The sequence below is a fragment of the Varanus komodoensis genome, unplaced genomic scaffold, assembly GCF_004798865.1.
Source record: "Varanus komodoensis strain SLA01 unplaced genomic scaffold, ASM479886v1 scaffold62, whole genome shotgun sequence".
Lineage (NCBI taxonomy): Eukaryota > Metazoa > Chordata > Lepidosauria > Squamata > Varanidae > Varanus > Varanus komodoensis.
Genome location: NW_025336248.1, coordinates 1937664 through 1963297, shown reverse-complemented (window position 1 = coordinate 1963297; position 25634 = coordinate 1937664). Strand labels below are relative to the sequence as shown.

Below are 25634 nucleotides of genomic sequence, written 5' to 3'. Positions count from 1 at the left end.
TTCAAGATTTGCAATGTATGCAAAGAAATATTAGAAAAATATTCAAAGTCTTGAATAAACTAGACCAAAGGTTAAGCACACACACAAACACACTACTATCCATCCATCATACAGAGATATTTCATTTCCACCCAGAGAATACAGGGAGTTTGTTTAGATCAGAAAAAGTATTCCCTCCTTGAAGCTGTCTTCAGTCCTCTGAACGAGCCCCGCTACTTGTTTCTAAGTTGACGGCCTTATCATATTGGGACTATTTCAGGTTCTTTAAAGCTCTCCACAACAGACAAGGTTAGGGAAATGATTATTTCATTGAAGTGAAGGGTATCAGTCTTGGAAGAGTGAAAGCTGCAAGAGGGAGAAATGGAGATGCCAATTCTAGGTTTCTCAGACCAACAGATCCTCAAGTCCTCAACTGTGTTCCTTTCACCCTCCCTAAAATATGGCAAGATTTTTTTGGTAAGAATGCTGCAAGAACTGATTTGTTACCTGTGCTTCATAATACTTCAGGATGTTCAGGAGACATTAGCGTTGCCATCCACTGGCAACAGGCTCTTCGCACTCTGCACTGGAACTCTTTCACCAGTCACAATAACCCACATTCCCCTGTCTCAGTCTTTTAGAGGGTGGCATGTATTTGTCCTCTGAGAAACTCCATCTTTCAATACAAGCATGAAAGTCTGCTGCTACTTCATGGCCTCCATGAAGGCCATGGGGCTGTCTCAACATGTCATAGGCCCTACCCATGAACGTGGACACACGCTAGACCTGGTTTTCTTGATGGGGCAGTAAGAGGGTGATCTGAGGGTGAGGAATTTGTGTCTGACTCCCTTGTCATGGTCAGATCACTTATGAGGTTTGAGCTCGATGCTGGCCTTTCCCTCTGTAAGACTGCAGACCCTATTGTGTTGGTCCGCCCTCAGAGCTGGATGGATCCAGATCGATTCCTGAAGGCTCTGGGGGAGTTTCCTGTTGATAAAGCTGGTGCTGCTGTTGATGCTCTGGTTGAACTGTGGAATGGGGAAATGGCCAGAGCAATTGACACGATCACTCCTAAGCATCCTATCCCGTCTGGCAGAGCCCGTTCATCCCCATGGTATACACCTGAACTATGAGAGATAAAGCGGGACGGGAGACGTCTAGAGCATAGGTGGAGGAAATCACGAGATAAATCTGCCCAAACATGCTTACAAGCTCATTATCGAGCTATGCTGTGGCAGTGAGGGCAGCGAAAAAGAAATTCTCCTCCACTTTCTTTGCCTCCTCACAGTGCTGTCCAGCGGAGCTCTTTCGAGTGGTAACATGGGCTGGTACATCCTGGCCCTAAGAAAGTTCCCGTACCACCCTCGATGGCCCACTGTGATGACTTTGTCCAGCACTTTAAGGAGAAAATCACTCAGATTCGTCACAAGCTGGACTCTACAAGTGATTCAGATCCTCTAGGGTCAGATATTACTGGATGAATTTCAGTTATTGTGGCCTGATGATGTGGACAAAGTGCTTGGACAAGTACATCCCACCACCTGTTTACTTGACCCTTGCCCATCATGGCTGCTACCAAAGCCAAACACGGGATTGGTGCCTGGATCCTGGAGATTAACTCCTCTCTGAGGGACGACTGGGTGCCTGCTTCTTTAAAGGAGGTGGTAGTCATGCCAGTCCTAAAGAAGGCATCCCTGGATCCAGAGATGGCCACCAATTATAGAACAGTGGCCAACATCCCATTTTTGGGCAAGGTGTTGGAACGGGTGGTGGCGGGACTACTCCAAGCACTCTTGGATGAAACTGACTATCTGGACCCATTTCATTCTGGCTTCAGACCCGGGTATGGTACTGTATCTGCCTTGATCACCCTGTATGATGACCTATGCAGGGAGAGACTGGGGGAGTGCATCCCTGTTGGTCCTCCTGGACCTCTCAGCAGCTTTTGATACCATAGACCATGGTATCCTTCTGGATAGGCTAGGTCATTAATATTGTTAATAATTAATTAATATGATTAAAATGATAGGTCATTAATATGACTTGCACCTTGCCCTGAATGGGGTTGCACTCCCTCTAAAGGACAGGGTCTGCAGCTTGGGAGTGCTCCTTGACCCAGAGCTGTACCTGGAAGCTCGGTGACTGCGGTGGCGAGGAGTGCTTTCCTTCAGCTTCGGTTAATCCATCAGCTGCATCCCTACCTGGAGGACGATTGCCTAGCATTAGTGACACATGCATTGGTTACTTCCCAGTTGAATTTCTGTAACATGCTCTATGTGGGGCTGCCCTTGAAGACGGTCCGGATACTTCAGATGGTGCAAAATAGAGCAGCCAGGTTGCTGAAGGCGGCTGGGCACTATTCTCATATAACCCCAGTCCTCTACCAGCTTCACTAGCTTCCCATCAAACCCGGGTTCAATTCAAGGTGCTGATTATTACCTATAAAGCCCTTAATGGCTTGGAACCCAGATACCTAAGGGAACACCTTCTTCCGTATTTGCCCTCCCGCCCCCTGAGATCGGCAGTAGAGGCCCTCATCCGTGAACCCTCCATGAAAGATATTAGGAAGCAAAGTACCCAGAGGAGAGCTTTCTTTGCAGTGGTACCCCACCTATGTAATGCGTTCCCCAGAGAGGTCTGCCTGGCGCAGTCATTTGTTTTTCGGCACTAGGCTAAGGTCTTTTTATTGCAACAATATTTTAATAACTTTTAAATATTAGCTATATTTGTTTTAATCTGCAGCCAGGGTGGGTCTGGAATTTTATTTTTATCATGTTTTATATTGTTATTTTTATTTATTTATGTAAGCCGTCCTGAGGCACTGCGAAAAAGACAGCATATAAATATTCTAAATAAATAAATAAATTGCCACATGTCTTTGCTGTTCATTTTAAACCCACTGAGACCAACAGAACTAATTGGGGTGAGGAAAAGAAGAGCATGGGGCTCATTACCATATTCTCTTGATGGAGGAGAGGAAAGCCTAAATCTGGAACTCATGCATGGTGCCCAAGGCTCTGGAGGCACATTGCACATTGAGGTTGCTGGGGTGTGACAGTAACACATCCAAGGGACCATTGTGCACTGAAGACTATGCATTTCTTGGAGAAGTGGCCGCCACTGAACAATGTCTTCAACCTGCATCAATTTTTGTAATGTCTGATGAAAGAAACTCCTCATGTGACATCAATTGGCTTCTTGCCTTTCAGTTCCTTTCAATTCTCAGGTGCTGAACTCTGATCAGTGTAACTGAAGGTAAAGCAGGTCAGGTCAAAGGTAAAGCTTTTGAGACATACCAGTGGCCTGAGTGCTGTTTGCTAATGAGAGCAGGATGCTGGGATATACATCCCCTGAACCCATGATCCATTTTGCCCTGCCCTGCCCTTTAACCTGACTCTCCTAAGAATGTGGTTATTTTACGACTTGCTCAAAAGACTCTGCATGATCAGAAATATGGAAAAGAATGAACTTCTCCATTTACATGAGTTACTCCTTTTGGCTGCTGTCAAAATAAGGCTCCCTTTTGAAAAGAAACTGGACAGGTAATGTGTGCATTCATAGTTGCATAGATTCCTTTTCAAAAAAAAAGCAAAGAATTCTTGACTAAACCTTTGTTTTCCCTTTGAGATGTATCAGCATCAATAATGCCTGTAAATGGGATTGTTAACCAGCAATAGTCCTCCTCTAGTTTCCCTTTGAGCTGTCAAAATGGGGATCAGGAAAGGTGGTTAGCAGAGATTGTAATCAGAAAAAAGAAAAGGGAAATGGAAAACTCAGTGTACTGAGGCAGAATAGATTCACAAAAGATAGATTGATCTGGACACTTTGTCCCCTGGGAAACCCACTGGAGGACCATTGGGTTGAACCAGTTTTGTTGCCCTAAACCTCTATGAGTTATCACCATGGGTGGTTCAAGGGATAACCAATCCATTGTAGTTTATTGCCAGTCTGGGCTGGTGTGTCATGCACATCACCCTTCAAGTCCCCTTGTCTTGACCTTCCAGAGCTGGTGAAAGTCACATCTTGAATCTGAAGTAGAGCATTCCACTTTTCTATTCTAATCCATATATTTGAGTTTGTCTTACATTGAATCAATGGATAGGGTCCTGTGTATTCTGGTTAGGGGATGCAAAAGTGTTCCTTCTCAAGCTACCCTTTGGCTCCTTAGTTCTGTTACAAAGATAGACAGCATGAGAGAGGACAGGAGTGATCTCTGTGTGAGGAGTGTTTGTGAAGGGAAAGAGGGACATATCTCCATCAGTTATTATACTCTGTTTTTTGTACTAAGGAAAAGTTCCAGCACATTTTGAAGCTATTACATTTGTTTTACACAGAATGTTTCCTTTGGTTATTCATAACTCAGAGCCATAGGCTGTTTGATGATCAGTGCCTCATCCTGCAGACCACATACCCCAATGAAGGACTGTTACAGCTTGGCCAAAATATGTGGGAGGATAATTAATGAGATAGGTATTAAATTGACCCTGAATGAAAATTTAACCCATCTTTATTCTGTTTATCTCAGTTTGAATAGCATATTGGGATTCACACCTTCTTCACACAGGATGTACTCCACTCTCCTCTCCTCTTCCCTCTCCTCTCCTCTTGGACCTCACTGTCCTAAGAGTGGTCTTTCTTTTCCAGTTGGTCCAAAGACTCTGTGTGATCAAAAATATGGAAAGAATGAGCCTCTCCATTTACAGGAGTTATCACTTTAGCTGTCAAAATAAGGCTCCCTTTTGAACAAATACTGGAAAGGTACTATTTCCATTCAGAAATGCATAATTTCCTTTCCAAAAGCAAAAGCAAAATATCCTTGCCTAAATCTCTGTTTAAAAGGAATCATCCTTTTGCTTGTCAACAGCAATGTCTCCTGTAAATCAGATTGTGAGCCCCCCCACTAGATTTTCTTTGAGCTGTCAAAATGGGGATCAGGAAAGTTGGCTGGCCAAGATCTCAATCACCAAAATAGAAAAGGAAAATGAAAAATTCAGTGCATTGAGCCAGAAAAGGTTCACAACTGTTGTGCAGAAAAAGATAGATAGATTTGGTTACTGTGTCTCCTGGGAAACCCATTGGAGGATCATTCTGTTAAACCAATTTTGCTGCCCTAAACTTCTGCCAGATAACACCATGGGTGGTTCAAAGGATAACCAATTCATCATACATTATTGCCAGTCTGGGCTGGTATGTCATGCATATCACCCATCAAGTCCCCTCATCTTGACCTTCCAGAGCTGGTGAGAGTTGCAGCTTGAATCTGAAGTAGAGTACTTCCCCTTTTCTTATTGCAATCCATAACTTTGAATCTTAGACTGAAACAATGGATAGAGTCCTATGTATACGAGCTGGTGGATACAAAATGTTCTTACTCAAGCTAGTGTTTGGCTCCTTAGTTCTGCTTCAAAGATAAATGGAGGACAGAGGAAAGGAGTAATGGCCCTTGCCCACCCCAGCTAACTTGACCACATCAAATTGCTGGGAGGGGTTTCATGTAAATATTACTGGGGGAAAAATTAAAGCACTGTCCATGCCCTTAAACTGTGTCAGTCGAAGTGACACTGAATTGCACAGAAATTCCTCTATTTCATTCCTTCCTGTATTGGTACATCAAGTTTATGCAGCACTCAGAGAGTTTTACGTAACAGGAACAATTTAGAATGGCTGTTTGCTAGTGCCTGCATCCTTTTGCATGGTCCAACAATAAAAATTATGCTTTGTGAATAACAGCATGTGAATCAAACCATTAAATAACATTGTTTAATGTTAGCAGATATTGATAAATATCCATTCACTGCCATTCAAACTGAAACAGCACTTGCAATTATCTTGTGCATAAAGAACAAAGCCTATCCAGGGAAAAGGGCCTGGATCTTGCAAAACCAATTAACTGGATACCCATTGAGTTCATAGCATGACTTTCCTGAGAGCCCCTTGCACATCCTTGTTCCTCAAGCTGTAGATGAGTGGATTAAACATAGGGGTTAGGATTCCATAGAGCACAGGCAATACCCGATCCTGCTGCTGGGAGTAAGTGGAGTTGGGACGTATGTAAGTGAAAATGATGGTGCCAAAGTAAATATTAACTACAGTCAGGTGAGAGGCACAAGTGGAGAATGCCTTGAGACACCCTTCCTTGGTGTGTATCCTGAGGATAGCCAAGACAATGTACACATAAGACACTAAGGTAACCAAGAATGAGCCCATGATTACACCCCCACCTAATACAAAGGTAGTAATTTGATTGACCTGAGTGTCAGAGCAGGAGAGCTGGAATAATGGTGGGACGTCACAGAAGAAGTGTTGAATAATGTTGCTTCTGCGGAATGATAAAAGCGACATCATACCAGAATGCACACCTGAATTAGACAAGCCAAGAATCCAAGCAGCTGCTGCAAGCCAAGCACAGACTCTGGGGCTCAGGAGCATGCTATAATGCAGTGGATGGCAAATGGCAGCATACCGGTCATACGCCATGACACCCAGCAAAAGGCACTCAATGCCACCAAAGGAGATAAAGAAAAACATCTGGGTGAAGCAGCCGGCCAGAGAGATGCTCTTGTCCTGAGACAGGTAGTTGAGCAGCATCTTGGGAACAGTGCTGGTTATATAACCAATGTCCACCACCGCAAGATTTCCCAGGAAGAAATACATGGGGTTGTGAAGCCTTTTGTCCAAACTGATCAGGAGAAGGATAAGAAAGTTCCCTACCAGGGCCACCAAGTAAATGAAAAGAAAGAGAGCAAAGAGAATGAAGTGGGCATCAGGGTTGCTGGAGAGTCCCAGTAGCACAAATTCAGTGACAGCTGTCCCATTGCACATCTTCTCACATGGAAGCTTCATTTGTGAAGAGATATTGGGGGAGCATTTTTATTTTCTTCCTCTTATCTTTGGTGCCACCCTGTGGGCTGTGAAATAAAGTAGCCATATGAAAACAAGTCAAATGTTTTGACAGCATTCCTATATTTTTTTTCTCCCATAAATTATCTCATTCTCCCATCTCAATTGTTTCTTGACCCTATCAACTCTCTCAGACCCTATTTCCCTGGATTTGTCAAAGTGATGGGTCAGGATGGGACATTATGGGATGGGAGGGGAAAGAAGGAGGGAAGAGGGGGGAGAGAGAGAGACACGAAAGAAAGAAAGAAAGAAAGAAAGAAAGAAAGAAAGAAAGAAAGAAAAAGAAAGAAATGATTGATCCTATGGTGCCAGAAGCAAAAGGCCACTTAATGACAATTGTTCACGGTTCAGGAATTGTAACACCGTGAGTGTTACAAGCCACTAAAGACTGCCAAATCCATAGCAATTGCATGCTATTTAACTAGTTGGCTTAATATCACTGAAACTGGGTTAACCTTTTCTCTGATTTTTAAAAATGATAAGATACATGCCAACAATCATTGTAGAGGAACAACATATAGTTCTGAAAAAGTAAATTAAATTTAAGTGGAACTGGGGGATCTTTCAAGAAAGAGAAGAATAAAACTCCAATGTGCTGCTCTTTTAAAGTACTCTATGAAAGCTGCAGTGGAGAGTACTAGTATTTTTTCACTTACACTAATTTTTTCTACTTTATACATTTTTGTTTCTATATTTTGTTCTGAGAAAAAATTACTAAACCTGGAATATTGTGTTTATTGAAGAATAACGGCACTCCAGTTCTCATATTGATTTGGAAGTTAGGTTTTGGTAGATAAGACTCATTAAAATATGAACTCAACAATATTTTCCTCATCTCCAATCAGACATGGGACTTCAGATCAGTGCAGTCATTAAAACAAACAAGCCCGCCAGTCAGCAAATTTAAATAAATAATAAGCATGCAAACAGCTGTCACAGAATTTCAACTGTATCTACTGTGTACCTCTATCAATATGTGAATGGTTTTTATTGCACTGCATTTTGTTCGAAATGGTGACAAGACTGTCAATACTGTTTGATGTGTTGGTCATTAGATCCTGGTGCAGCAATCAGTTGAGGAACAGGCATGCATGAACTGGGCATTGGACTGGCAAGAGTAAGTTTCAGTCTTGAATTTAGAGACTCAAGAGATTTCCATGGGAAATTCCTCTCTCAACCTCACCTTTCTAATCCTCTTTTCGAGAGCCCATGAAATAAGCAACTAAACCACTGCATATGTTTAAGATATATACATGCATGTGTGAATACCTTTTATTATAGTCTTACCTGTTCAGAGCTGTACTTCTTGTTCCATTTTGGAACTTCAGCAGTAGCCCATTTTGAAACCACATCCCAGAAAAGATCTTGATAGAGAGGAGACTTCCTGACTCATTCCCACCAACACAGGCTGCTGTTCTTCTCTCCCTCCTTTTAACTTCAGCTCAAGGCTTTTAAAACTCAGTATAAGTGAAGATGCTACTGAAATGTGCTGAGGAGAACTGTGGAGACATACAAATAGCATCACCAGGGAGTTGTTGTTTTTTTGATTAATGAGCTTCCTCTCTCCCTGCTGCTGTGTGTATGTGTGTGAAGTGTGTGCTCACAAGTTTAAGTTGTGTTTAAACTGCTGTATTTTATTCTGTCTTTTGTCTTACTGTTAAACCATCCTGATGCTATGTTAAGGGACAATCTTTAAAGTTTTAAATAAATAAATAAGTTCTAACTTCCTATATTCTTAAATCTGCACTGGAATTTTCTTTACAGGTTTCAGATGGCAAATGTTTGAACCTAAGGGCAGCTCTGCTGTGACCTGGCACAGACTGCAGTGCATTAAATAGCTCACAATGCTGGTCTTAAAAGTCTGTAAGAGGCTCCAGAACAGGGGCCACACCTGTGGTCTTACTACTCCCACAATAATTGAGGGTAGCATGCTTGTCCTTGAAGTGCTTTGATCCACCACTGTCTCAGACTGGCCCCCTGGGGGTGGTTTGCCACCTGGAACCTTGCAAGCATCAACAACTCCAACCTCAGAGTGAGAACTCTGAGCGTCTACTGGGACGAAGATTAACTCCTCTTCTTCTAAGGTATTATTCCCATCAGAGCCCTTGGTCTCCCATGCGTGCCTGGGAATCTCATCCGACTGTGGGCACACAACATCTCTGTCTGTATTCAACGCAGCACACAGTTTTTCATCTTTGAAAATGTGACCTACAGGACAAAGTTGTATGCTGACTATTGACCAAAGCAATAACCTATTGTGAGCAGTGGATCATGCTTCACTCTATGGTGGATTGTTGCAAACATGATCTGAAACTTTTTAACCATTAGCAACTAAATTTTCAGCTTAGAAAAGAAGTGTTATTATTATTATTTATATATTCAAAATAAGAAAAAAATGAAGCTATCTATATTATTCATAGCAATTTGTAATAGTCATCACTCAGTTTGAAAAACGTTGTCATTTCTGCAAGTACTCATGAATTTCATTTCCCCAGTTGTGTTACTTTATATGCATATGAGGAAACACACATTGCTAGAATAGATTTCCTTTCTTTGTACATTATGGTATCAAAGACACTACCCAGAACATGGGAACTTCAAAGTGGCCATTGCACTTTGTAAAGGCATGGGCGGACCTCACTACTTCAGGTGGTGATGATGGAGAGGGCTTCCTCATAGCAGTTCTTCTGACCCAGAATGGCGTCTGTGTTGCATACTTGGAAAGGATTCAAAATGAGAGAAAGTAAGGATCCATTTATTAAAATTAACAAGCTATGAAACATATTTAAAATCTTTTATTCAATGACAGCAATGTGATCATCATCAGTGCCAACACTGGATTGCTTTTGCATTCCACTCACATCTAATTTGGGAAATAAATAGTCCAACAATGAAGGTTTGGATCACAACAAGTTGAGATTCCACTGTCTGAATCCTTGATTATGGTTTCTGTAAAAATAGAAGAAGCACAAAGGAAATTCTATTTCTCTCAAGGCAGATAAACCATGTGGATAGAATAGAGAATAGGATGTGCAGAAGTGGCTGCATAGTTAGGGAAAACTGATGGTGAACACCTTTTTTCTACTTTTACTTTTTTCCCTCTCTTGTTTTTCCAGCATCCTCCCTGAACATAGCATAGCCATTGGCCTCATTTTCCAGAATTAGAACACATGCAAACGCCCTCTTTTCCACATGTTTGAGCTGAACATTAATCATAAGAGGGAACCAACAGTAGAAGACTCTGTCTCAGCATGTGGTGGTGGGGGGCAGTAATTTTTTGGAGGTATTTAAACAGAGGCTATCAGAGATACTGTAGCTGCATCCTATTTGCAGATCCTACACTGAGCAGAAGAGGACTAGATAACCCCCAAATTCTCTTCCAGTTCTATAATTCTATACTTGTAAATGGGATTAAGAGCAGTATTTTTTCCCAGTAACTTTCTCTTACTGTTGCACACTTGTTTAAGTTCAAATTCCCAGGTAGGTTATCATTAAGCCACCCATTCCAGCATATCCATCAGCAAGTTTAATGTGGGGTGAACTTATTTAAAAAACCTGGGTGATGCCTTTGTTAATCAGTCTCCACAAAGCTGCTTGGATATCTTTATTCCTTATACTGTAAATGACTGGATTCATAATTGGTGGCACAATGCAGTAGATCACAGCAACCACTCGGTCAAGTTCAGACATGGATCTGGAGACTGGTCTTAAGTAGGTAAAGGCACAGGTGAAGATAAAGATACTACAGTTAGATGAGGAATGCAGGTAGAAAATACTTTTTTCCTTCCCTTCGTAGAGGGTATTTTCACTACCATTCTGAAGATCTGTACATAAGACATTGCTATGAATATAAAGCAGCTGAAGACCAAACATGTACTGAAAGCAAGAATTGTCAATTCTATGAGGTACAGATTAGAGCAGGAGAGCTTCAGCAGCTGTGGAACCTCACAAAAGAACTGATAGATGACATTGGAACAAAAGGTGATTGCAAAAGTGCTCGCAGCATTCATTGTTCCATAGGGACCACTGATCCATGCAGTGACTGCCATTTGCACACAGGATCTTCCACTCATGACTGTTGTGTAGTGCAATGGGTCACAAATGGCAAAATAGCGGTCATATGCAATAATTGTGAGAAGGGAGATATTCATTGCCATGAAGGAAATGAGGAAAAACACCTGTGCAGCGCATCCAAAGTTAGAAATTGACCTGCTCTTGCTCATTGACTTGGGGAAAATGACAGAGATGGTAGCAAAATCCACGAGAGATAAATTTACCAGGAAGAAGTATATGACTGTATGAAGGTGATGACCAAGGGATATGACAGTGATGATCAGGAAGTTCCCCATCAGAGCCATCAGATACAGTGTTAGGAACATGACAAACTGCAAAACCTGCAGCTCTGAGGTGTCGGAAAATCCAAGAAACTGGAATTCAGTCACAAGACTTCCATTAGACATCTCCTCCTCTGGAAGTTTCTAGGAATATGCAGGAAACAAAATTTTGAATACAAAAGGTTAATTGCAATCATTCTGGCTTGCTCCAAATGTGGGAGAACCAACCTTACAGATTCTTCCTTTCAGGTGTGTGCAGTAGCTGGTTTGCCAAAGGGGCCATGGTTTTATTTATTTATTTATTTATTTATTTATTTATTTATTTATTTAGGGCATTTATAGACCATCCATCACTGACGTCTCTGGATGGCTTACAATATATAACATAAGTCCTAAACAAAATAAATTGGCTATGCCACAAATGAATTTAAAAATAACATATTTAAAATAAGTTAAATAAATATACAATTAAAATCGATTGACATTAAAATATTGGTCAAATAAAAATGTCTTTACCTGGTGCTGAAAAGCATATAGGGAATGCATTCCATAGTCGGGGCACCAGCACAGAGAAAGCTCTCTTCTGAGTGCTCTGTCTTCTGACATCTTTCAAAGAGGGTTCCCAGAGGAGGCCTCTGCTGCCCATCTTAAGGGGCTGGAGAGCATATAGGGAAAAAGACATTCCCTTAGGTATCTTGGTCCCAAGCCGTTTAGGGCTTGATCGATAATAACCAGCACCTTAAATTGAGCCTGGACTTTAATGGGAAGCCAATGGAGCTGATAGAGAACTGGTGTTAACTGAGAATAATGACCAGTCCCCAATAGCATCCTGGCATCTCTATTTTGCACCACCTGCAGTATCTGGACCATCTTCAAGGGCAGCTGCATGTAGAGCACATTACAGTAGCCCAAACGGGAGGTAACCAGAGCATGCATCACTGTTGCCAGGTAGTTCTCTTCTAGGTAAGGACACAGCTGGTGGACCAGCTGGAGCTGAAGGAAAGCACTCCGGGCTTCCAGGGACAGTTCTGGGTTGAAGAGTACTCCTAAGCTGAGGACCCTGTTCTTTAGAGGGAGTGCAACCCCATCCAGGGCACGGCCCAAGTCACTTACCCAGAAACCTGAATCACCTACCAACAGTACCTCCATCTTATCTGGATTGAGTTTCAGTTTATTGGCCCTCAAACAGCCCATTACCTTGGCCAGGCACTTGTTCAGTACAGCCACTTTCTTTCCCTGACAATCTCCATTATTGTATGGATTACTTCTGACTGTTCACTTCCAAATATATATGCCATTGTGTTCATGCAATCTCATCAATGACTGTGCAAAGTGGGGGAAAAGTGAAATCTGGGGACAGAGGGAGTTGCCAATATGTCTTCTCTGGTTTTCTCTAAAATTCTCATAACCAACAAGGAATAAGTGCAGGCATTAAAAAAAAAAAACTTTGATTCAGATCAGACAGTGTTTGCATCATAGGTGTGAGAGTTCTCTGTGGAATTACAAAAATGGCAGAGTTTCATCCCCTTTGCCCTTCCACAACTGATTGGGAAAGCTATCTGGGGCTGCAGATGTTTCAGTGGCTGATATCACAGTGTTATTGGGGCCACCACAGTAAAAAAATAACAGGGATCAGGAGCCAGTGATTTCCATGCTGACCCATTAAAATCTGTTGTCTAAATATGAATAACTGTTTTGGAAGTTAGAAATATTTTATTACTGAAACAACCATTTTTGACACAGAAAAGTAATTGATTAATGCAAAAGCAAGCAAGAAATTATTGTGTCAAATAGATAATATAGCTGCATTATAAGCTAGTTTGGCATTGATCCCACTTGGACACTGGAACAATGAAGACTTGGAAATGTTACTGATTTTGGAACAATGGAAAAATGAAGACTTGAAACTGTTCCTGAACTTCAAAAAAAGGAAACTCTTGACCCCTAAGAATTCCTGCTAAGTAAAGAAGGACTCTCATGCATGCCTTTGCGTAAATATTTGACCCAGATTAAAGACTTCTACATATTTCTCCTTCTCAGTTGTTCTTTGTTGTTCAGCTCAGGCCTCAGGACAATTATATAACATTTGGGGAAAAAGATGCAGCCCAGTAAACCAGCGTTGGAGGACAAGATGGAGAAGATCTCCACAACCACCATGTATTTCCCCTTGGTGCTCAGGTAAGTCGGAACAAATGAGACCCACACACTGCAAAACATCAGCATGCTGAAAGTGATGAACTTGGCTTCATTAAAGGCATCAGGCAGCTTCCTAGCAAAGAAAGCCACCACAAAGCTTACTAAAGACAAAAAGGCCATGTAGCCCAGGACCCCATAAAACATGAGGACAGAGCCTTCATTGCAATACAACACAACTTCCTGGGCCAAAGAGTGCATGTCCAGATCTGGGAACGGAGGAGCAGTCCAGAGCCATGCAGTGCATATGGCTGCTTGAATCAGGGAGCAGGAGAGAACAATCAAGGCCGCCACTCTTTTCCCCACCCAGCTCCTGATCCTGGATCCTGGCTTTGTGGCCACAAATGCCAGAACCACCATCAGTGTCTTTGCCAAAACAGAAGAAATAGCCACTGAGAAGATGGTGCCAAAAGCCGTCTGCCGAAGGAGGCAGCTGACTGGCTGAGGACGGCCAATGAACAGCAAGGAGCAGAGGAAGCCCAGCAGCAGGGAGAGGAGCAGCGTGTAGGTGAGCCCACGATTATTGGCTTTGACGATGGGAGTGCTTCGATACTTGATGAACGTCCCCAGCACCCAAGCTGTGACCAGGGAGAATGAAAAAGCCATAAGAACTAAACCGATGCTCAATCTTTCATCGTAATGCAGAAAGTTTAAGAGCTTGGGAAGGCATCCTTCTTGGTTGCTGTCTGGATACTTGTCGTCTGGGCACTCAATACAGCTGTCCATGTCTTTAAAAAGGAAGGAATGACAACTCAGTCTCTCAGATGGGTATGTGTTGCTAAGACCCTCTCCAGGATTCTGAAGGTTTCTGATCCCACAAAAGAGGACTTACAAGTGCATACTTGCACAGCTGTGTCCACCAAATGTATTTTCACCTGAATGCTCAGAGTGGGAGAAAGGTAGCATGTGGAATCCAACCGCCCAACCCTCCATGAATATATAGCAATTCTTTATAATTTGTGAGCAATGCATCATTCAAACAGTCATGGCAACTTTGAGTTTGGCCATAACATTGTCCATTCATTTATCAATGAAGACATCATAATATAATGTGAGACCTACCTTTTTGGTTAGAGATCTTCCCTTCTGGACATGGGTCACAATCATAACAACAGAATGGTTTCCCCTCCTTCTTTTTCCTAACAGAACCCGGGTGGCATTCATCATTGCACACTGAAGAGGGTGTCATCTGCGCATAAATAGAAGCAAGGAAATCCTAAACCTATTCTTCTAAATGCTTTTCTCTGTTGATGTTCCATGTAGAAACTGGGTATATCAGGAAGACAGAGTTATCATTTTGTACATAAAATAATTTCAAATTTTCCAGGAGATGAAAAATACGCATGAGAAGCACTCTGTGAGGAGACAGAGGGGCTCAACCCTTTTCCTGGGGCCTTTCACAGGGCCAGGCCAAAGACAACAGGGCAAGGCTGGGAGTCCAGGTGGGGAGAGCAATTTGCTGGGAAGCAGCGACCAGGGGATATGAACAAGTGAGCAGCTGTATGGCATTGCGGACTGGGGCAGGGACAGCTGGGCTGGGTGGAATGGTGCATGAGGAGGGATCATAAAGAGGTGGCAGAGGAAGGAGAGGGGGGAGGAGAGAGAGAAGGCAAGAGACGGCGAGTGAGCAAAGAGCCCGGAAACACACGTGTGTTTGAGGAAGAGCTGCAGCGGCAGCTGCTGGCAGGGAGGCCAGGGTAAATTGCAAGCAGAGATTGGGCGGCGGTACTGCTGGGATGGTGCAACTCATTGCCATAGCGACAAGGGGGAAGGGAGAGAGTGGGCAAGGGCAAGGCGCTGCGGGAAGCATGTGGTGGAAACTGTAAGAGAAGAATAAAGGCCTGGTGAGTGCACCAGCTTTCTTGTGTTGCTCTTCACGGAGAAACTGGGAAAATGAAGCTTTGGCCCGGAGCCCCCTCCTGCAGCCCCCGGTCACAGTGGTGGAGATGCCAGGGACAGGGCGGCAGGGGGATGCACAGGCTGTTCCCCCCCACCACCCCAGCTGACTCCTGGATGGCTTGGTGGGCTGAACAGCAAATGCTCTAGGCCAGGGGTCTCAAACTCACGGCCCGCAGGCCAATTGCCAGGATGGGCAGGGCATGGGGGAGGGGCTCTGCAGCCTTCAAAGTGCCAGCGGCACCAGGGCCAGCTTCCGGGAGTGACGCGGGATGAGCGGCTAACCACCACCGTGGTGGTGGAATACTTGATGCGGACCAGCCTCACCCAGAGTCTACTTCCAGTGGCCCCCAGGTAAGTTGAGTTTGAGACCCCTGCTCTAGGCCCAGGAGCTGTAACACCTGTTGCAGAAATTAGCAATGCAACAGTTGCAGCTTATGGAGCAGTTTTTCACTGCCCAGCTCCAGAAACAAAGCTCTTAGTGTCAGCAAGTGCTGGGGAGACTACAAAGCCCTCAATCTGAGACCTTGGTAGGACAGATGGGAGGAAAGTGCCCAGGGCCTATGCGGATCTCTAAGATGACTGCAGAAGATGACCCTGAAGCCTTTCTAAATACCTTTGAAAGGGTTGCCTTCGTGGCCAAGTGGCCCAAAGACCAGTGGGCCCTTATTCTGACACCTTGCCTCATGGGTCCTGCCCAAGAAGCAGTGGATACCCTTACCCCAGAAGTGGCAGGCCGATATGATTTAGTTAAGGCTGCCATTCTAGGGATTTTGAATGTTTTGGAAGAGACCTATTTGCAGCGGATGAGAGGGGTTGCATTTGCAACTGGCACATCACCCAGAGCCTTGGGACAGAAGATTCGGGCTAATGGGCTGAGATAAAGGAAGACTGCAGTCCGCAGTGTGGAACAGGTGGCTGAGCTGGTCCTGCTGGAGCAGTTTATAAGCATCCTGCCCACCCTAGCCAGAAACTGGGTTAGGTGCCAAAGGCCTGAAACCCTAGAGGAGGCCATCGAACTTATGGAAAACTTTGTGGCTGCGGAAGAGCCAGATGTAGGAGACAGGCCAGGGCCACCCTGGCAGGAGGGTCAGAGGCAGAAAGGCCCTGGGGGCCGGTGCAACCAGGGCCCAGAGAGAGCAAGACCTGCTGAACCCACACCCACTGGAAGGGGCATGAAGCTTAAGTATGTCTCCCAGCTGGAAGCATGTGCTCCGGGCCCCCCCTTGGCTTTGCAGCGCCTTACAAGTGGGAAAGGAAGAGGATTCCAGCAGAAGCCAGTGTGCTTTACTTGTGGCAAGGAGGGGCATTTCCGGCAAGACTGTCCATTGATGGAGTGTGACTTTGTGGAAGCCTGGTGGTCTGCCCCGGTGAGCACCGCCCCTCAGCAAGCTTGGTGGGTTCAGGCCAGGGTGGATGGGAAGGAAGTTGAGGCCTTGGTAGATACCGGCTGTGGTTGCACCCTGGTTAGGCAAGCCCAGTGCAGCCCCTTGGTGGATGTACTACCGGTGAAATGTATACATGGGGATGTCAAGCCTTATGCCACTCAATGGGCTAAGGTGGAAGTAAAGGGGAAGGTGGGGGTTGTCCCCAGTTTAGCATATGAAGTGATAATTGGACGTGATTGGCCCCATTTTGAAGAGCTGGTGAGGGAGGTGAGCTCAGAGGTTGCTTTTGCAGGGGAGGAGGAAGACGTAACACTTACAGCCCTGCATACCTCCTACAAGCGCCTGGTCTTCCTCCAGCAAAATGATGCCCCTCTTGTCCATGCCTGAGACAAGCCCAGGACCCCTCAGGAGCAAGAGAGGGTGCAAGGAGTGGCCTGCACTTTGAGATTGCGGGGGGATTGCTGTATAGGATTGTACCTGCGCGAGAAGGACACGGTGAACTGTGGCAGTTGGTGATTCTTGAACCCCTGAGGCTAGCCGTTTTATGACTACCCCATGACTTGCCTACCACTGGCCACCTGGCAGTGGAGAAAACCACCGACAGTCTTGTCTGAAGGTTCTACTGGCCCGGGGTGTATGCTCAGACCAAGCAGTACTGCTTGTCATGTCCAGAATGCCAGAAGACTCAGAGGAAAGGATCCCCATCAGGGCCCTTAATACCCATGCCAGTTATAGGGGAGCCCTTCAAAAGGATTGGGGTGGACTTGGTAGGGCCCTTGCAAAAGTCAGCCTGGGGACACCAATATATTCTAGTGGTGATTGACTATGCAACCTGCTATCCTGAAGCCATGCTTCTCAGGAGTACTTCAGCTTGGGTGATTGTCCAGGAGCTATTAGGGGTCTTTGCCCTGGTGGGCTTCCCCAAGGAAATTTTGACAGATCAGGCCACTAATTTCATGAACCAGGTGCTGAGGCAGATGTGGGACCTGTTGAGAATAAAGCCCTTACGCACCACAGTCTATCACCCCCAGACCAATGGTCTAGTGGAACGTTTTAACCAGATCCTTAAGCAGATGCTTAGAAAGTTTGTGTCAACCTACCCATGACAATGGCATTTTTTTGTTGGGGCCCTTGATGTTTGCAATACAGGAGGTGCCTCAAGTCTCTTTAGGATTTTCACCATTTGAGTTGCTATACGGGTGGCACCCCCAGGGAATTCTAGACCTGGTCAAGGAGCATTGGGAGGCGTCAGTCCCAAAGCCCACCTCTACCCTCCAGTATGTGCTGGATATGAGGAAACACCTCACTGACCTAGCTCAGCGGATGGAGAGTAATTTAAAACAGGCCCAAGGAGAGCAGCCGTACTATTACAATCAGCACATCCAGCCCCAGATGTTTCAACTGGCCAGCACATTCTCCTACTCCTGCCCACGGGAGGGGGCAAATTGTTTGCATGGTGGCAGGGGCCTTACGCGGTCATTAGGAGGGTGGGGCCAATGGACTATGAGATACGCCTCACCGATAGGCGGCGCTCGACCCAGATTTACCATGTAAATCTACTCAAGGCCTGAAGAGAAAGGGAGAGTACCAGTCATCAGGTAGACTGTATAGCTGAGTCGCCCAAGGTGCAGGCATTAGCCCCTGGGAAATTATCTCTTGATCCACAACTAACACCCACTCAAGTAGCACAAGTCAGGGCCTTGGAGGCAGAATTTACGGAAGTATTCTCTGATCTACCTGGGCACACGACGGTTGTAGCCCACCATATACAAACAGTCCCTGGGCCATTGTCAGGGTGCCAACCCGGCCCTACCCACCATGATTGAGGCAAGTGATAATAGAGGAAATGAGACAGATGCTCCAATTAAGAGTGATTGAGGAGCCAGTGAGTGCGTGGAGGAGTCAGCCAGTCTTGGTTCCCAAACAGGATCAGAGTGTCAGTTTCTGTGTTGATGTTAGGAGGGTCAATGAGGTATCAAGGTTTGATGCTTACCCCATGCCCCGGATAGATGGGTTGCTGGATCCTCTGGGGCAAGCCCATTTCCTTTCAACCTTAGACCTCACTAAGGGGTATTGGCAAATCCCATTGACTGAAGAGTCCAAAGAAAAGACAGCCTTTGCCTCACCAGTAGGGCTATTCCAATTTAAATATATGCCCTTTGGGTTACATGGGGCAGCCACGACTTTCCAGCGGCTTATGGACAAGGTCTTGGGACATTTGTCCCATTGTGCTGCGGCTTATATTGATGACATTGTCATTTTTAGTCGTACCTGGGGGGAACATCTAGATCACCTCCGGCAAGTTTTGGTGGCTCTAAGACAGGCTGGGTTGACAGCTAATCCATGCAACTGCAGAATAGTGTGACAGGAGGTGCATTATTTGGGGTATATTGTAGGTCATGGGCAGATACAGCCTATGGCAGATAAAGTGGAGAAGCTAAGCCAGTGGCCACGGCTGCACACCATGAAGGAAGTACAACAGTTTCTGGGCCTGGCCAGCTACTATCGGTGATTCATCCATCATTTCTTCTCCAAAGCTGCCCCCTTGACAGAGGCACTTAAGAAAAGGCAAAGTTGTGCCCTGATATGGACTGAGGAGATGGAACTAGCTTTTGAAGAACTGAGGACCTGTCTCCTCAGCCAGCCTGTTTTACAGTCGCCAGATTTCTCCCGTCCCTTTATCCTCCAAACCGATGCCTCAACCGTGGGCTTGGGAGCCGTTCTGACACAGGGAGAACATCCGGTACTCTACTTGAGCCATGAGCTGGAGCAACGAGAGTGCCGGTACTCCACAATAGAGAGGTAGGCTCTAGCTGTCAAATGGGCTGCTCTGGCTTTGAGACACTATTTCTGGGGTGCCCCATTCATGTTGGTCACCGACCACACTCCATTACAATGGCTAAGAAGGATGGAAGATGACAATCCCCACCTCACTCATTCGTATTTAGCATTGCAGGGTATGCCTTTACGGTCCAGCACAGGCATGGTCGCCAACATGCTAATGCTGATTTCATTTCCCGCCAGAGTCCCTGGCCCTTACACGAAGATGGTGATCCCCTCTTGGAGGGGGGGTATGTGAAGAGACAGAGGGGCTCATCCCTTTTCCTGGGGCCTTCCACAGGGCCAGACCAAAGATAACAGGGCGAGGCTGGGAGTCCAGGTGGGGAGAGCAATTTGCTGGGAAGCAGTGGCCAGGGGATACGAGGGAGTGTGAAACTGTATGGCATTGCAGACTGAGGCAGGGACAGCTGAGCTGGGTGGAATGGTGCATGAGGAGGGATCATAAAGAGGTGGCAGAGGAAGGAGAGGGGGGAGGAGAGAGAGACGGTGAGAGACAGCGAGAGAGCAAAGAGCACAGAAACACACGTGTGTTTGAAGAAGAGCTGCAGCAGCAGCCGCTGGCAGGGAGGCCAGAGCAAACTGCAAGCAGAGATTGGGCAGCGGTACTGCGGGATGGCACAACTCATTGCCATAGCGACAAGGGGGAAGGGAGCCAGAGCAGGCAAGGCACTGTGGGAAGCATGCGGTGGGAACTGTAAGAGAAGAATAAAGGCCTGGTGAATGCACCAGCTTTCGTGTGTTGCCCTTCATGGAGAAGCTGGGAAAATGAGGCTTTGACCCGCAGTCCCCTCCCAATGCAGTCACACACTCCTATAACATTCATTGCACAAATAGAGTATTTTATCTCTCCTAATTCTCCCTCTATTCATACCATTTTAAAGGCAGATTAGGTACAAAAGTTGAGAAAGCATCAGGAGTGTCATGTTAATTGTGTGGATGAAAGGGTTTAAGCACAACTGAAAGCACAAGGAGTGAGAAAGTGGTGTTCCCACACTCCCATTGTCCCCACCCAGCCTGGAACTGGTAGTTTCACTGGTAAGGAAACTTTCATAGATGCCAGGGGGCTTGAGTATCAGCACTTGCAAATTTTCATATGAACTGAGCTTCTGAATCAGAACGTAGCTATCTATGTTTTCCTTAATATGGGGTAGAAGATTTAATTAAGGAGGGTTGCTCCTGTTCAGAGCATGCATAACTTAATGAATTATCTGACAAATAAACTATCTAGGATGGACCCTGGAAAACATATCCTTTCAGGCTGTACCAAGAACCAGCAGTCAGATCCAACCTGATCAAATGCGTCGTGCCATGTGATGGTATCCTCATCAATGGTGAGCTCTTTGGCTTGTACATCCCATGGATCCATCCTTCCAACTTTCACTCTTGAGAAAGATTTGTTTGGAAAAGTAACCCAATTGATGATATCAAATCCACTTTCCAATTCACCATTCTCATCCAAAGACACCTGGTCACCCACACTGTTGTTAAATGAAATTCTCTGCAAGAAATGATGGAGCTACAAGTCAAAGAGTGTTTATTAATCACATCATATGGAATCCCACCGGGAGCAACAAAGTAGCGAGCTCCAAAATATGAACAGTGGTGCTGCTTTTTTTGAGGAATCCTGGACCCCTTGCTTTCCTGCTGTACCCCACTGGCATCTCTCTTTTGTTCATCTTAGAAAATGGCACCCCTCTTCCTGTCACTCTGCATGACTCTCCCCACTTTTTTTCCACCAAAGGGGCATTGACACTGTTGATGGCCAGTGCATCCTTGACTCATGCCTTCCTCCTCATTGACTCACTGGAAAAAGGAATTGCTGCAGCAGCTGATCCATCAAAGCGACAATCCCCTGGAACACTATTTTAAATGAAATGGCTCTCCCCATTACTGAAGCAGGTTTTATGATGGAATTTTGATGGGATAAGGATAAAGCACCAGGTGGCTAGTCCATGAAGTAAGAAGCACCAGATCACTGAAAGCAGACAAACAACAACAACAAAGTAACTCCAAAGACTCCCAGAAATTTATCCACACTTATTGTAAAAACTAAATAATCAGTGATCCTGTATATCTGCCTGTTTATGATAGTAAAGTTAGGGTTGTAAGGTAATACCTGCCATGGTTGGGGATTTGGAAGTGCTGCTGCCAGTCTGAGCTTGATAGCTGATGAAAACATGGCATGTAAGGCATGTGCCACAATGTAGACTGCACTGTATACACTGTAGCTTTGGGGAGTCATGCTCATTTCAAAGAAGGGTCCAGAAAGGCTCTGCAAGGTTTCCTTCCCAGTGCAAGTTCCAGGGCTCTCCCCACCTTCATGAGCATCTGAAAATAGGCAGTCGAAAGACTGTTCCCAGAAGTCCTTGATAAAATTGTCCCCATTTAATAAGTTTGGTTTTAAAGCCAGAAGGAAGTTTTGAAATCCTGCCACTTCATTGGAGTGAACTGCAAAAGACAATGTTCCCTGGAAGATACGTATATCCCAGTTCCTGTGAAACTGCACTGCTGGAAAATCCCACTGTGCTGTCATGATCCACACTCTGCCCAGAGTTCCTTCCATATTTTCATTCTGTATTAGCAGCAACTTCAAGCCCAATGTTGACAGAGTTTCCGCAAATACAACAAGTACTTTGGATTTACTGTGGCTAAAAAGATGGAGCAGAATCCCAGTGTTGAAGTATTTGTCATACAATTGAGAAAAACTAGTAAGGGATGGCATTCTTGCAGTGAAAGCAGAACAAATGCCATTCTGAGAAAGCATTGCCATCAAAATCTGTATAAAATTCTCTCCTTTGTCATCATCCAATGTGATGATCCCAACCCATGTCCATAAGAAATGCAGCAGTAGTTGGACAATCCCAGAATACTGATATTCTTCACTGGGGACAGTGCGGTAGATGAAAGGGAACTGGATCTTGGTACTCAGCATAGGTCCAAATACGTAATAAGCAATCTAGGCAAGTGCAAATAAATTGGTGAATGTAGGACATAATTTCTATTAGTATTAATATAAACTTTGTTGTTAGTAATATTCCATACTGTCCAATAGCTCTCAGGGTAGTTTAGAACAAAGTAAGGTGTAATCCAACACCCTTTGCTGAGATTCACATAAATCTCGAGTCAGTGGTTTTTGTGCATCCAAGGCATGGAGTGATGGATAGCAATGTTGATCTCTGCTGCCCCCAAGCTTTATTCCATATATTTTTCTGGATGATCTAGGGGTCATGAGGAATTACAGGCTGGTTAGCCTACCATGTGCCTATTTTGAAGTTCGCTATGTTGTTGCTCAAAGTGGGATACCATACAATGTGATTAATAAACACTCTTTGACTGTAGCTCCGTCACTTCTTGCGGAGAATTTCACTTAACAATAATGTGGGTGATCAGGTGTCTTTGGATGAGAATGGTGAATTGGAAAGTGGATTTGATATCATCAATTGGGTTACTTTCCGAAACAAATCTTTCTCAAGAATGAAAGTAGGCATGTCATGAGTGGAGCTGGCTGGAGGCTGGAGTCAGATTAGATGGCCTGGGTGGCTCCTTATGACTCATTCTGTTTCTATGTCTTTATGTTTCTATGATCATTTTTCATATGTCCATAAAAAAGCACCAGAGAGGGAGAGGAAAGGAGGCTGGGGAACTGATAGCAGTCAGGCTAAGTCATCAACCTCAGCTCCTTCCCTTCCCCAACAGCTGGCGTGCCCCTTTTTGTCATTTCTGGGGACTTGGAGTGGCAGTTGTCCTGGATCTTTCCATGCCAGCTGTTCCCCACTCCCTCTACTTGTCTTTTAACATTTCTAAGTTGGCAGGTTACTTCCCAAGCAACACTCCATTTTTAATAAACATTTTTCTTTGTTCTATTTCTGCAAAACCTGTATTCCTTGCATGCATATCCTACCTGGGGAATCTTATAAATATGTAAGATGCTGGCCATGTAGTGGGAAGTTTCAGAATCAAGTCCTCCAATTACAGCTATCAGATTCTTCTGTGTGTCACATTTGTAATTGGGAGCAATGGTTTTCAGGCCAAACAGAAGATTGAGGGTGCTTTGGTAAGTCATCTTTTCATTGAAGTAGCTGTCATAGATGTGGAATCCCAATGTAATATTCAGTAAAAGCCTGGGATTTTCATTGACCTCCTTCACGGCCAATACCAAGGCCAGAACATGCTGGTAGTTTTTTGTCACAACACTGTAATGAGAGTATCGGCCAACTTACATACATATTCTAGACTTCATAGACTACTTCCTGAGTCCCTTCTAATGTGTCATGGTATTTTGAACTTTATTATAACCACACATCTTTAAAGTAAAAACATCTCTAGCTTAACAACATTGAGGAACTGAGAGGAGTATAGAACAGGTAGGTAAAACATTGCACAGAACAACTTTTAATTATGAAGCAGAGATACAAAATAGCTTTTCACTGTTATTACAGATTGTTCATATTTCTGAAGCTGTGTTTGGGATAAGTAAAATACAAACAATTTTTGGCTTTTCATGAAGGGAAAATTGTGTCCAGGAAAACTTCCACTTCTTCCTTCAGTTTCAAAGAGAAGAAAAAACAGCTGTAGTGCTTAGGAAGGGGAAAAAGCTAATAATGTTCAATTGTCTCACAGAAATATATGAATAGCAGTGTAATTATTAAAATATTGTAGTTCAAGTTTACATTGTGAAGAAGAAACTAACTCCTTAATCTTGCTTCTATTGAGACAAAGGATATCTAGGATATCAATTATTTCCTAAGATGAGATACTGGTGTATGAGAATAGAAGGTTTTGTGTGTGTCTGCGCGTGTGTGTAAAAAGAAGGGTGGGGGGAGATCTAAATCAATGAATTATGATTCTCCTGTCAAAGCACTGTTAAAACAATAACTATGAAAGCAGCATCCTGAATATTCCCTGACAAGCTAGGTTTACAAAGTTCCTAATATTTGAAAATTCAGCATTGTCAATACAATCACATCAACATTTGAAATGGGAAATATACTTATAGTAAAAGAGATGGTGAAAGAATGGCTAAAGAGAATATAGTGGAAAAGGAGAAAGTCTGCAATAATTCTATGTGAGCATACAAATTGTCTTCAAGTATATACAGAGGATAAACTCGAGTTACTAAAGACTAAATTCAAAGGCAGATATGGAACCAGATTTATATGAATCAGCTATCCTAAGGTAAGTGGACTTCTCCACTCCTTCCTACCATTCCAAAGTGGCACCTCCAGTCCCCTAAAAGTCCTACACAGAGAGTCAGAAGACCATGTTGAACTGGATGAAAGATGCAGTCAGGAGAGGAAGAGAACCTGAGAAATTGGACACAGGAAACAGCTTCAGGTGAAGCTGTTCCTCTCATGTAATATCCCTCCCTTTCATGGAGAACACATCCTGGATCAAACCCACTCCATCCAGAATAAAACAAAATTTTAAAAAATAAAGATTGAAGGGAGGGAGAGATAGAGAATAACTATCCTTAGAGTTAGTTATCGTAAAGTTAGATGGATAAAGGCTATTTTGGAAACCACAAAGGAGCCAATGACCAACATATGTCCTGTAAGTTGCACTATAGAATAGGAAAGGTAAGATGGAGAAAAGAATAAGATATCCTACAGAAGGATGTGTATCCTCCCCCCCGAATATATTGATCTATAGATAGAGAAAAGATAAATGATGGAAAGATTGATAGAACTATAGATATATCTACCTCTTATTCTTAATTAAGCTTTATAAGAACTTGTCAAAAGTTATCTGATGAGAAATATTCACATATCATAGTTTCTACCATCAGCCTAATTTGACAAAAGACATTTCACTGGGAATAAAGCAGTCCTTACACAGGTTCTTCAACAAACATATCATGGGGAGATTGATCAAAGAGCATTGTGTCAAAAAGGGAGAAGAACTGGGAAGACATCAAGCCAATTGTGAGGTCTCCTGGTTGATAATACTCATGTGGGATGTGCAGGGGTTCATTCATACCACAAATAACAGACTGCCCCTTGCCCTCAGTGTGAGACACAAACACCAACCACAAAACTGGTAGCCACAGCCAGAAGAAAATCATTGCAGTCAAAAAGTGAATCCTTTTCCACCTTTGGGCTTCCTC

The 25634-nt window shown here is 44.2% G+C and overlaps 2 protein-coding genes and 1 pseudogene across 2 annotated transcripts; all 3 read right to left on the bottom strand.

Annotated features, from left to right (window-relative positions):
- Positions 1-5886: 5886 nt before the first annotated feature.
- On the bottom strand, positions 5887-6822 carry LOC123033479 (olfactory receptor 1020-like). Its single transcript, XM_044450083.1, has one exon. The coding sequence runs from the start codon at positions 6820-6822 to the stop codon at positions 5887-5889; it is 936 nt and encodes a 311-aa protein (XP_044306018.1).
- Positions 6823-10425: 3603 nt separating this feature from the next.
- On the bottom strand, positions 10426-11339 carry LOC123033442 (annotated as a pseudogene).
- A 1893-nt stretch (positions 11340-13232) lies between these two features.
- LOC123033441 (vomeronasal type-2 receptor 26-like) lies at positions 13233-25409 on the bottom strand. Its single transcript, XM_044450044.1, has 6 exons — positions 25363-25409; positions 23433-23724; positions 21648-22487; positions 20820-21047; positions 14469-14595; positions 13233-14134 (listed from the first exon to the last, which is right to left on the bottom strand). Exons 1-6 carry the CDS (start codon positions 25407-25409, stop codon positions 13233-13235), a joined length of 2436 nt encoding a protein of 811 aa, XP_044305979.1.
- Between the last annotated feature and the right edge of the window lie 225 nt (positions 25410-25634).